This window comes from Pyrus communis, chromosome 8 (genome assembly GCF_963583255.1).
Source record: "Pyrus communis chromosome 8, drPyrComm1.1, whole genome shotgun sequence".
Lineage (NCBI taxonomy): Eukaryota > Viridiplantae > Streptophyta > Magnoliopsida > Rosales > Rosaceae > Pyrus > Pyrus communis.
Window position 1 is genome coordinate 4,519,358 of NC_084810.1, and position 12,885 is coordinate 4,532,242.

Consider the following 12,885-nt stretch of genomic DNA (forward strand, 5'->3'; position numbering starts at 1 on the left):
AATTGCATAACCAATGGTTGTATTAAAATCCTAGTGTTTCTTTGGATAACACTTGCAAAATGGTTGCTAAAGAAGCATCGAGCTATGTTGCGCCATGACCGGTCCGTATGCTATATATATGAATAGTGAAACTTGGAGAAACTAGAGGAACTATAGATGTCATTTGGCCTTTATTATCATTCTAGCTAGCAGATAAATGGCGACATTGCCATATGATTATTGACCTACTCTTTTATATATCAAGTCGTTCAAGTTTGGCGCTTAATCCACCAGGAGTCCAAGACAAAACTTATTAGTCCTCGGTCCCCACACCACAGGACTCGCCCACCTATGATCTTTACTGGTCCCGCCCTCTTGAATAAGTAGGAACAGATGCACAAGGATGGCTGGCATCTGCATCTACCCAAAGTAAATTATGAAACAAGTCCAACTATAATGTCAATTTGGTCGTTCTGATGAAGTCCGTCTAGAAACGAGTATCTCGATTTGAACAGGTAAGCAAAGTGCTGCTGATAAAAGTACTTTCAAAAATTGAACTGATCAACTTTCGCTTCTGTATTTTAGATGATCACAATTTGATCTGTAAAGCTTGCCAAAAAAAAAAAAAAAATTGTTAGAAATGATTGTCTCACCAAGGCATCTCAAATTTCTCCTTCTTCTGTTGTCTCAATTATTTTCTTGTGCATCTCCATTATCCTTCAACTTCTCCACCTTTCCAAATGGCATCAACACCTTATCTCTCGAGGGAGATGCTTACATTGATGGAAAATTCCTTCGACTCACCAAAAGCACTGTTGACGACGTACATGAACAAAGTGTCGGTCGAGCCACCTACAGCCAACCCTTCCTCCTCCGCGACAAGGCCACAGGAAAGCTTGCCGATTTCACAACAAACTTCACGTTTGTCATCGATTCCCGAGGCAAGACACCCTATGCGGACGGACTAGCCTTCTTTTTGGCACCAAACGGGTCCTTACTCAACAGCACAATAGGCAGAGGCGGCAGTCTAGGACTCCCCGTCGACAACCTTCCCCACAACGTGTCAAAAAGTCAGTATCCTTTTTGGGCGGTGGAGTTTGATATCTACCGGAATGAAGTGACGTCCGTGGAAGATCCAGCCGGAGATCACGTCGGTGTAGACATCAACTCTGTGAAGTCTAAGATGACCGAATCGTGGAATGGTAGTATTACAAACGGACAAGTCAATAGTGTTGGCATTAGTTATGATTCTGCATCAAACCATGTTGGTATTGTTTTCACAAGTTATGTCAATGATGTTCAAGTGATGAAGCATATCGATTGCAGGGTTGATTTGAATGAGATTCTCCAGGGTTGGGTCATTGTTGGGTTCTCCGCTGCAACAGGTTCTCTGACTGCTGTGGACAAGATCAAATCATGGAGTTTTAATTCGATTCAACTGGATGAAGAGAATGCAACGAAGAACACTTCGGTGGTTCCTGAGCCGAGCCCCATTGTTGACCCCAAGTTAGGAAATGGGACCGATATAGGACTAATTTTTGGGTTGGGTGCCGGTGGGATTGTTTTCTTAGTTGGTGGGTTGGGTTTGGTTTGGTTTTTGATCTGGAAGAAGAGGGGAAGTAGTTCAGAAGATGGAATGGTTAATGACTGGATCGATAAGGAATTCCAAAAGGGGACAGGCCCGAAGAAGTTTTCGTACAGAACATTGGCAGCATCCACGAGTAATTTTGACGAAAGAGAGAAGCTTGGAGAGGGAGGATTTGGTGGGGTTTATAGAGGCTTCATAAAAGACTTAAACACGTACGTTGCTGTTAAGAGGATATCAAGCAAGTCTAGACAGGGGATGAAGGAGTATGCAGCAGAAGTAAGGATCATCAGTCGGCTAAGGCATCGGAATCTGGTGCAACTCATTGGTTGGTGCCATGAAAAAAGAGAGCTCTTACTTGTCTCTGAGTTCATGTCCAACGGCAGCTTAGATTCCCATTTGTTCAAAGGGAAAAGCTTGTTAGCTTGGGAGGCAAGAAACAAAATTGTTCTAGGTTTGGCATCCGGGTTGTTGTATCTACACGAAGAATGGGAACAATGTGTGCTGCACAGGGATATCAAATCCAGCAATATCATGTTGGACTCAAATTTCAACGCAAAACTAGGGGATTTTGGGTTAGCTCGGCTTGTGGACCATGGAAAGCAATCACAAACAACAGTTTTGGCCGGAACTATGGGTTACATGGCTCCTGAATGTCTTACCACAGGAAAGGCTGTTAGGTTTTGAACTTCCGTATCATGATAAGGATACCTAAAAACGTGGATTGAATCAATTAGAAGTCATGACCATGTCAACAGACTAATCTCCTGAAATTGAGGGAACGTGGGAGACAAGTTTCCTGCAATTAAGGGACTGTGGGAGTATTATATCTTATCCCATTTTGATGTAAAATATAATAGGTATTAACTGATCCCATGATAGCTGGGATCATGTTAGGAATATAGCCTATAAATATGAAAGTCCCTGCTCACCAGAAATTGGTTCACTCGATCACTAGACTATCGCTAGTATTGGACATAAGGGCTGTGTGAGTAGAAGACTTTCTGTTAACTTCTTTTCAGTGTGTTTGCATCAATTCTCATGGCTTCTGCAGGTATGTATGTATATATATATATATATATATATACACTGATTCATTCATTCAAATCATCTTATTGTTTATTGTAATCTTAGCTTGGGACTAAATGCTTCTTCTAACAATTGGTATCAGAGCTTGTTAGTCTCACTGAGATTCAAGTTTTTGTATATATGTATCTGTACTTCATATGGCTTCTGCAGTGACTGCAAAATAAAGGAGGATCGTGAGTGGTTATGTTTTCTTTGTATAATTAATCGTATGAACTACATCAAAATGGGTTCATATTGAAATGTTAAACTAAGAAATCAGAAGTATGGGAATTCGTAGTTCATTTAATCATAACATGCATATAAGATCTTCTAAAGAAGGCAATGTATGAATGGTTCGATTAATGGAATAGGGCATAGTTTGGTGAATGGTTAACTGTGTTTCGGATTCTTGTCTAAAGACTTGAGTTTTGAAATATTTTTAACAAATAACTAAATGGATATGCATGGATTAAGTTCTTGCAGTAAATGTTCCTCACCCAAAGGTGTTGTATCTTACTGTGTTTTCCCTACTTCATTGTTTTCATAATGTCTAACCTCATGGCTTCTGCAGTGAATCCCACTTCAATGAATTTTTCCTCTATTGAGCCTTTAAGTGGAGGAAATTACAAAAAATGGAGACAGGATGTAGAGATTATTCTTGGACTAATGGACTACGATCTGGCACTGAGGGAAGATGAACCACAAGCACTGGATAACAATAGCACCGTTGAACAAAGGGTGAAATTTGAAAAATGGGAGAAAGCGAATCGCATGGCACTATTGGTGATCAAACGATCCATTAGTGAAGCTGTTAGAGGAGGCATTCCTGCAACTGACAAAGCGAAGGATTTCCTGGAGGCAATTGAGGCAAAATTTAAGGTTTCAGAGAAGGGAGAGATGGGAAACCTCATGACTACCTTGACAACTCTGAAATATCATGGGAAAGGCACTGTCAGAGAACACATTCTGAAGCTAGTGGAGGCTGCTGCGAAGCTCACAGACCTGGAGGTTCCCATTGATGATGCTTTTGTTGTTCATATGGCCCTTAATTCCCTCCCAGATGCATATGAACAACTGAAGACGTCATACAACACACAAAAGGAGAAGTGGAGTCTAAATGATCTCATTTCCATATGTGTTCAAGAAGAAAGCAGGATCAAAAGGGTGTCAAATGAAACAGTGAATTTCATAAAGGCAGAGACTACGAGGAAAACTATCTCGACATCTGGTAAGCCATATAAACCTTTTTCCTATTCTCATGCTGCTGGAAATGATACTCCATCATCCTCCAAGGGATCTCAAGGTTTTAAAGGCAACATAGAAAATATTAAATGTTATTTCTGCAAAGAATTTGGTCACTTGAAGAGGGACTGTGAAAAACGAAAGAAATGGGCACCTAAGAAAGGTAATAAAATTGAAAATGTTTTTGTCTGTGTTAATGTTAATCTTGTTGAAATCCCTCCAAATTCTTGGTGGTTTGACACTGGTTGTTCGGTGCATATTACCAATTCTTTGCAGGGATTCACAAGAAGGGAAATTTCAAGAAATGAAGTCTATGATGTCCACGTTGGGGATGGGAATAAAGTAGCTGTGGAGGCAATAGGCACCCTAAAGCTCAAGTTGTCAAGTGGTTTCGTTTTACAGTTGCAAGATGTTCTTTATGTTCCTAGGTTAACTAGAAGTTTAATTTCTGCTTCAAAGCTTGTAAAAGACGGTTATGTTTTTGTTGGGGATGATGAAAGTGTACAGATTTATAAGAAAAGTAATATGAATCTTTTGCTTGGTTTTTGTTTCTTAAACAATGATCTTTGGAGGATGAATTGTCAAGTAATGTTAAATTCAAAATGTTTGACAGTGGAATCAAATTTATCTTTGAAAAGGTCTCTGACTAATGAAGGGTCTTCAATGCTTTGGCATAGAAGGCTTGGACATATTAACAAGCAAAGATTAGAAATTCTAGTTAAAGAACAAATGCTTCCAACGTTGGATTTTAATGATATGCAAAATTGTATTGACTGTTGGAAAGGGAAATTAACAAACACAAGGAAAATTGGTTCCACAAGAAGTCTTAACCTCTTAGAAGTCGTGCATTCAGATGTTTGTGGACCTTTCTCCACGCAAACAATCTGCAAAAATGCCTATTTTGTGTCTTTCATTGATGATTTTTCTCGATATGCATATGTATATCTTATATTCGAGAAAAATCAAGTGTTTGATTGTTTTAAAAATTTCAAAAATGAAGTGGAAAGACAACTAGAAAAGAAAAATTAAAATCTTGAGATCGGACCGTGGAGGGGAGTATTATGGCAGGTACACAGAGAAAGGTCAACAAAAGGGTCCAATGGCCATGTTCTTAGAAGAAAACGGGATTCAAGCTCAGTATACTACTCCTGGAACACCACAGCAAAATGGTGTAGCCGAGAGAAAGAATAGGACCTTGATTGAAATGGTGAGATGCATGATGAGTAGGACAGATCTTCCTATGTTTCTATGGGGTGAGGCTCTTAAAATGGCAAATTATATATCGAATAGAGTCCCAAGTAAATCCGTGCTCAAGACTCCATTTGAACTGTGGACTTCAAGAAAACCTAGTTTGAATCACCTTCATGTATGGGGATGTAAGGCAGAAGCAAAAATGTACAATCCAGAGGCAAAGAAACTTGACTCTAAGACTGTAAGCTGCAGTTTTATTGGTTTTCCCGAGAGATCAAAGGGGTACAAGTTTTATGCTCCAACCTTACATACGAGAATATTTGAAACAAATAGTGCAAGGTTTATTGAAGCGGAAGAATCAAATGGAGATAAGGCTCGTGATTTTATTTTTGAAGAAGAAGAAGAGGCTGTGACAACAATTTCCCCAATGTCATCAACCAAAATTGATTTTGCAACTCTTGACACGCAAAACCAATTCCATGAAGATTTTTATCAAAGTGATTTTGGTGGGGCTACTGGTTTCCAGCATGCATCAAGCAGCAGCAATACACAAGTCTGCAACATGCAAAATAATGAAGGTGAAAATCATGGTACAACTACCATGCAATCAGTAATGGTTCCTGCAACAAGAAGGCAACCTCAACGTACAAGAAAGTCTCCAATTTCAGGAGATTTTCTTGTTTATGTAGGAGAAGCTAAGAAACTAGAGAAGACTGTCGATGACTCACTTGATTTTCAGCAAGCAAATGGAGATAGAACTGAACATGAGGAAGGCAAAGAGATTGATCCAGTTACCTTCAAGCAAGCGATGACAAGTGAAAAGGCTGAGCATTGGAAGATAGCCATGCAAGAAGAAATGGACTCCATGTATTCGAATGGAGTGTGGGTCTTGACAGAAGCAAATGAGTCCATAAAACCCATTGGATGCAAATGGGTATACAAAACAAAGAGTGACTTAAAAGGAAAGGTTCAGAGGCATAAAGCAAGACTAGTTGCAAAGGGGTATACTCAAAGGGAAGGATTGGATTACTCTGAGACATTCTCACCTGTTTCTTCAAAGGATTCTCTCAGAATCATCCTTGCTATAGTTGCTCACTACAATCTAGAACTCCACCAAATGGACGTGAAAACTGCGTTCTTAAATGGAGTGTTAGATGAGGAGATTTACATGGTCCAGCCACCTGGTTTTGTTGAAATGGGGCAAGAACAAATGGTGTGCAAACTGAGAAAGTCGATTTATGGGCTAAAACAAGCTTCCAGGCAGTGGTTCTTAAAGTTTGATGAGAAAATAACCAGTTTTGGTTTTGTTGAAAACAAAATTGATGATTGTTTGTATCTCAAGGTATGTGGCTCGAGGTTTATCTTTCTAATTCTGTATGTTGACGACATTTTATTAGCAAGTAATGAACTTAATCTCTTGCTGGAAACAAAGAAACTACTGTCACGAACGTTTGAGATGAAAGATATGGGTGAGGCTTCCTTCGTTTTGGGTATAGAAATTATTCGTGATAGAAGAAGATGCCTTTTGGGTCTTTCACAGAAGACCTATATTGAGAAAATGCTCAAAAGGTACAACATGCAAGATTGTTCAAAGGGTGAAGCACCAGTGAGCAAAGGAGATAAATTAAACAAGTCTCAATGCCCCAGTAATGAGATTGAAATGCGAGGGATGGCTAACAGGCCATATGCGTCTATCGTTGGCAGTCTATTGTATGCTCAAGTGTGCACTAGACCGGATTTAGCCTTTGCCATAAGTATGCTTGGAAGATTTCAAGCAAATCCAGGAGAAAAGCATTGGACAGCAGCTAAAAAGGTTCTGAGATACCTGAAAAGGACAAAAGATTACATGTTGGTGTATGGGAAATCTGAGAAATTAGAATTGGTTGGCTACTGTGATTCTGATTTCGCAGGTTGTGAGGATGACAGGAGGTCCACGAGTGGGTTTATTTTCCTGTTGGCTGGTGGTGCAATATCTTGGAGAAGTGCAAAACAAAAAACCTTGGCCACTTCAACAATGCAAGCTGAGTATATTTCATGTTTTGAAGCCTCACAACAAGCTAGTTTCTTGAGGAATCTCATCACTGGAATGCAGGTTGTTGAATGCATAAGAAGACCAATTGTCATTTTCTGTGACAATAAAGCAGCCGTGTTCTTCTCCAAAAACAATAAAAAATCTTATGCAGCTAGGTTGATGGACGTGAAATATCAGTCAGTGAAAGAAAAGGTGAAGGCTGGGATAGTTTCCATTGAGCACATTAATACATCGGAAATGCTGGCAGATTCTCTCACAAAACCTCTTGGAGTTGGAGTGTTTAAAGATCAAGTTACGTACATGGGTGTTGTGGAATCTTTTGATGCTTATGTGATGCGTGAATGAAGGTAAACTTCTCTCATCATTTTCTGTTTTTTTCATGAAAGCTTAATAAGCATGAGTTATTGTATTCATATGTTGGTTTATTTTATGACAATGAATTCAATATGATTGTTTCAACTACTGTGTATATGTACAAATATATATGTGCAGTTTTATGAAATGATGAATTACTGATCAAACCAATGTTTAATGAGCTGGTCATTATAAAAGGCTTATCGTTGGAGCTAAATAAAAGCTTGACAATGATGTTTGGCTTGATCAGTGGGAGTGTGAATGAATGACATGATGAATATGTCTGCTTGCTCTGTGAATATCATGCATGAGCAGTTTTGGGGGATGTGATCTCAGAGTGTTAGTACAAATTATAACGTACGAATTTTCTGGGGTTCAACTCTTTGAAACTCTTCATGGCAGATATGAATTGTTGTATGGTTGAAATGATTCAAGTGATCACTGAAGGGATTGGTTTGATGCGTTGGACAAGGGACATGATCAGCGGAAGTTCAAAAGTGGGAGAATGTTAGGTTTTGAACTTCCGTATCATGATAAGGATACCTAAAAACGTGGATTGAATCAATTAGAAGTCATGACCATGTCAACAGACTAATCTCCTGAAATTGAGGGAACGTGGGAGACAAGTTTCCTGCAATTAAGGGACTGTGGGAGTATTATATCTTATCCCATTTTGATGTAAAATATAATAGGTATTAACTGATCCCATGATAGCTGGGATCATGTTAGGAATATAGCCTATAAATATGAAAGTCCCTGCTCACCAGAAATTGGTTCACTCGATCACTAGACTATCGCTAGTATTGGACATAAGGGCTGTGTGAGTAGAAGACTTTCTGTTAACTTCTTTTCAGTGTGTTTGCATCAATTCTCATGGCTTCTGCAGGTATGTATGTATATATATATATATATATACACTGATTCATTCATTCAAATCATCTTATTGTTTATTGTAATCTTAGCTTGGGACTAAATGCTTCTTCTAACAAAGGCTAGCAAGGAAACAGATGTCTACAGCTTTGGAGTTGTAGCTTTGGAGATAGCTTGTGGGCGAAAACCCATTGATCCCATGTCGGGAAGGAGTAAAATGAATATAGTGGGGTGGGTTTGGGAGCTTTATGGAGAAGGGAAAGTCATTGAAGCGGCTGACCCTAAATTGTGTGGAGAGTTTGATGAGAAACAAATGGAGTGTTTGTTGATTGTTGGTTTGTGGTGTGCTCATCCGGATTACACGATCAGGCCTTCGATACGACAAACAATTCAAGTGCTTAATTTCGAAGTCCCATTGCCTACTCTCCCGTCAAAGATGCCGGTGGTTGGCTACTTTTCACCTCCGCTAACATTGTCAATTTCGTCTACTGATACTACAGATTTGGAAAGAGGGGAAACATATTCTTCAGGTTATCGTTACAACACGAATTCCTCACTGTTCACTAAATCATCTGCATCAAATTCTTCTCTATCAGCACACTTTGGTACACAATAAATTTTAATTTAATGATTCTGTTTTACGTATATAGAATTTGTTTAGTAATTTTTTTATTTTTTTATTTTTTATTTTTTATGTTTGATTATATTGTATATGCACTGGAACTGGAAAAACAAGAAGTTCAGAGTGGACAAGCTCGACTCTGTTCTCCAAGCTGACTGTTCTACCCGTTTCTGTACTCAAAGTATTTAAAGAGGTCTTTATCAAATTCTAGAAAGAAAGAAAATTAGAACAAAAAGATTAGCAGAAAAACCCAACTTTCAATTCTGACTTCTGAATGCTAATTGCTGACCATTTCCATTTTTCAAGCACTCCAATGAATTCAATTCATTTTCCATATTGTACAAATTTTCTTTCCAAAATACATTTTCCCGGTTTATTAATTCGTTAACTTTGGCCCCGTCAACCAGTAGCAGATATCCAGAAATATGCTTCCTTACGGTGATGTAGAAACTCTCAAATATATTTTTTTTTGTACAAGCAATGCTGAGGGAAGGTAGGTTCAAACTCAAAACCTCGCATGCAAAGTGAAATGCACTTAAACCCTAAGCCAAATATATTGTTGTAACTAAAAGAAGTTTTGGAGTTTTAGTTAAGTATTAAAGGAAATGACTCTAGTCTTTTTCATTAGCATCATATTTTTGTTTAAGATGAAAGAAGCTCCCAAATAAGGATTAAGCTTTCAAAATTAATGTTTGGGCTGCTAATTAAAAGGGGCAATTTTAATGCCTTCGTACCAGTAGTTGTCCTCGTCTCGACCTCCTCTTCAAGGCATTTAATCGAACAAGTTGCAAACTTTCTCCAAGTTGAAAGAAAAGATCAATTCAATTGAGCAATTAAATGCGAGAGGACGATGGAGTAGGCGCGACAGCCTGCACAGGCCCTCCGCCACTGCCGTTGACCACACAAACAAAACGAAGCAATAAATATATAGATAAGAAATTAAATCTGAAATGTACAACATATTAATATGGTCACCTTGTCAACTTCAAGATATCGTGGTCTTCTCTCCTCAGTAATGCTTATCTAAGAACGTAAATAAGAGGTCCTGTGAGGATCATTTTAATTAAAATTGTCATATTAATTCAAGGTAGATAGAGTTATAAGCTTAAATCTTTGATTTATAAAATTGTTTCACCCAATCAATTCTCTATGAAAGGGTAAACAACACGTTTACTCTTATGTCGTCCTCGTCTATACCTCCTCCTGTCTCTCTTTTTCGGGGAAAAAAAACTCAAATCGTTTGATGCTGAAAGGGTTTCAAGTACCCTCCATATACAATTCATTCGCTTGACGTATTTAGAAAATATAATTACAAAAATTTAAGGAAATTAATTTATGAAATTAAATGTAATATAATTAAATATTTAAAATAAATTGTGAAAACACTTATTTCGTCGTACTAATTAGCGTCGCTTTCATGTCTACTTGCGGATGCTAACAGTGCTTGATGCCATTTGTTTAAACTTGGCTGAAGATGTTTCTTCCATCTTGAAGAACAACTCTCGTGGTTTGTGGTATTCGGTGGAGCGGTGCCTTCGTAGAACTCTAAGTATTTTTTGGATACACGAATTCAAACACTTTCACTTGTTTGAGAACTCCCCCTCAAACTATCTTTTGACACTCATCTATAAGTCCTGCAAAGAGCTTCATCTTCTTTTCGGGTCCAAGCCTACCTTTCATTGCAAATGAGGCCAACTGAAAATTATTGAAAAAATTGAAGGAAATATTATTGGAAGAGTTAAGAAAATGTGAGAATTGAAATGGTGAAAATTTTGTGAGGAATGGTGTAGGAATGACTTATGTATTTATCGGAAAAAATGAGAATTTTTTAGAAATTTTTAAAAATATTTTGGCCCAAAAAAAAAAAAAAATTCAAAAACTAACAATAACTGACGTCAACTAGCCATTGGGGTTTGAATGGGAGCTCGGCCCGAGGTTGGCTAGCTAACTGCTTTGGGCTAGCTGGTTGGCCTTTTGGCCCTTTTTCTCCAGTGGGGCCCACGAACCCTTTGACCTGGCCCTCGGTTGGAGATGATTTTCGGGCTATTTTTGGCCCTTTGAACATTTCAGTTAGAGATGGCCTATGTGCAAAAGAGGAAGAATCTTTACAAGATGAGCGGCATGCCAAACAAGTGAAGACAAGAGAAGCCCTAAATTGGCTAATTTGTCAGCTACTGTATTCACTTCTCAAAATGTATGAAAGCAACAAAATACCCGCAATCGAAAAATACAATTTTTCCAACGTGTCTGGAAAAACCAAATTCGTAATACTAATTACCTTGTTTAAAGAAAAATAAATCTAAAAACAATCCAAAGAATACATCCACAAGGGAAAGGTGTGTGAAAATATTGAAATATAATTTTAATTCTTCGACAATAACGCCAAATCTGAGGCAGTTTGCCTTTCCTTGTTCATAGGCCAAAAAAAAAAATGACAGAGAGAGATAGAGATGGAGGTAGCAAGGGGATGCATAAAAGATGGTTAGGAGGAAGACATGGACGAGTTTGTCTCCCCGGAGAAGACGACGTGGATTTGTGTTTGTGCTTTTTTTTTTTCATTCAGTTTGCTAATCAGAGATTTGTTTAGTTGGAGTGAATTTGGATGACGTATGATAGGAAGTATTATAGCTCCACTAAACCGAAATTAATCATTGCACCCATTTTTTGGATTGGCACCCATCAAAACACCTTAAATAGGTTTCCAAGCACTTGTTCACCACTTCGGTTTGTCCATCACTTTAGGGTGATGAACTAAGCTCATGCACAGTTTTGAAACTTGTAGCTTGAAGAACTCTTTCCAAAAGGTACTAACAAAGATGGGGACCCTATCACTCATAATGGTGGATGATTGACTTTCCGTACATAGAGGCAATCAAAAAATAAAGTCCATACTTATCTATGTTCATACTTGTTCAGGAATAGGAAGTAGTTTTAGCAATCCAGGAAAGGCTATAGTCTCATATTTGTTTGACTAACACACATTGCATTCAACCACAAAGTTCTTTATATTAGCCTGCATGCTAAACCAATAGAATCATCTCTCTAAAAAGTCTTCAACACTATGTGGTGACTTGTTACTCGAGTTAAGTGGTGATATTCCATTACCAGTGGAGTTGGTATCATCTTCTTGAGTTTTCTGTAATCTTCATGCCTAACGTGTGTAGACATGTAAATTTCGTTACATGCAAATGATGCATCACAAAGCTCCACGTGGCATATGACTCATCACAAATGGGCAAGTCATCAATCACATGTGGCACAAATCAAGCAAAGGAAGAATAAAACTTCCCCAAAATTCGGCAAATGAGGGGGGAATCTCTCCTTAAAATCGGCAAGGGGTCAAAATTGTTCCCAAAACCGGAAAGAAAGCTAAAGCATCTTCATAAAACAAGCAAGAATTGAAGATTGCTCACAAAATAGGCAACAAGCCCTATAGATTTCGGCCAAGCAAGAGAAAGTGGCTGAAATTATGACACAAAACATGCCTAAATTTTCCCATGGATGAATTAAGACACAAATCAAAGCCAAATCCATCCAAAGGCAAGCTTTGAGAATTCTATAAATGCAAGGTCCTAAGACAACAATGGGGTTGACAATTTCTACATTAAAGGGCCGAAATTCTCACAAAAGGAGAACATCTGTCAAATCTTTGAAGACTAATACGCTGCCAAAGCCCTCCTCGAAGAACGCACAACCAAAGCCCAAACTTTCTTTCGACCAAAGCCGAAGCACACCCTTACAGAATCAACAAGCACTTGTGCCGATTCCTTCAAGATGTTGTTGCAAGCTCAAAACTTGTAACGGTGTTCGATTCAAGATCAAGTTTTTAAGACTCTTGAATCAATGAAATCCTACATCAACGCTACCTTTGCCGCAACCCAAAACCTAAAGTAAAGATCATCCACGCATTGTTTTAAGCTCAAAACTTGAAGCAATTGTTCA

General features: G+C 38.4%; 1 protein-coding gene across 1 annotated transcript; it reads left to right on the forward strand.

Annotated features, from left to right (window-relative positions):
* The first annotated feature begins 619 nt into the window (after positions 1-619).
* On the forward strand, positions 620-8,937 carry LOC137743266 (L-type lectin-domain containing receptor kinase IX.1-like). The gene is made up of 2 exons (XM_068483134.1): positions 620-2,236; positions 8,443-8,937. Exons 1-2 carry the CDS (start codon positions 620-622, stop codon positions 8,935-8,937), a joined length of 2,112 nt encoding a protein of 703 aa, XP_068339235.1.
* Positions 8,938-12,885: the final 3,948 nt, after the last annotated feature.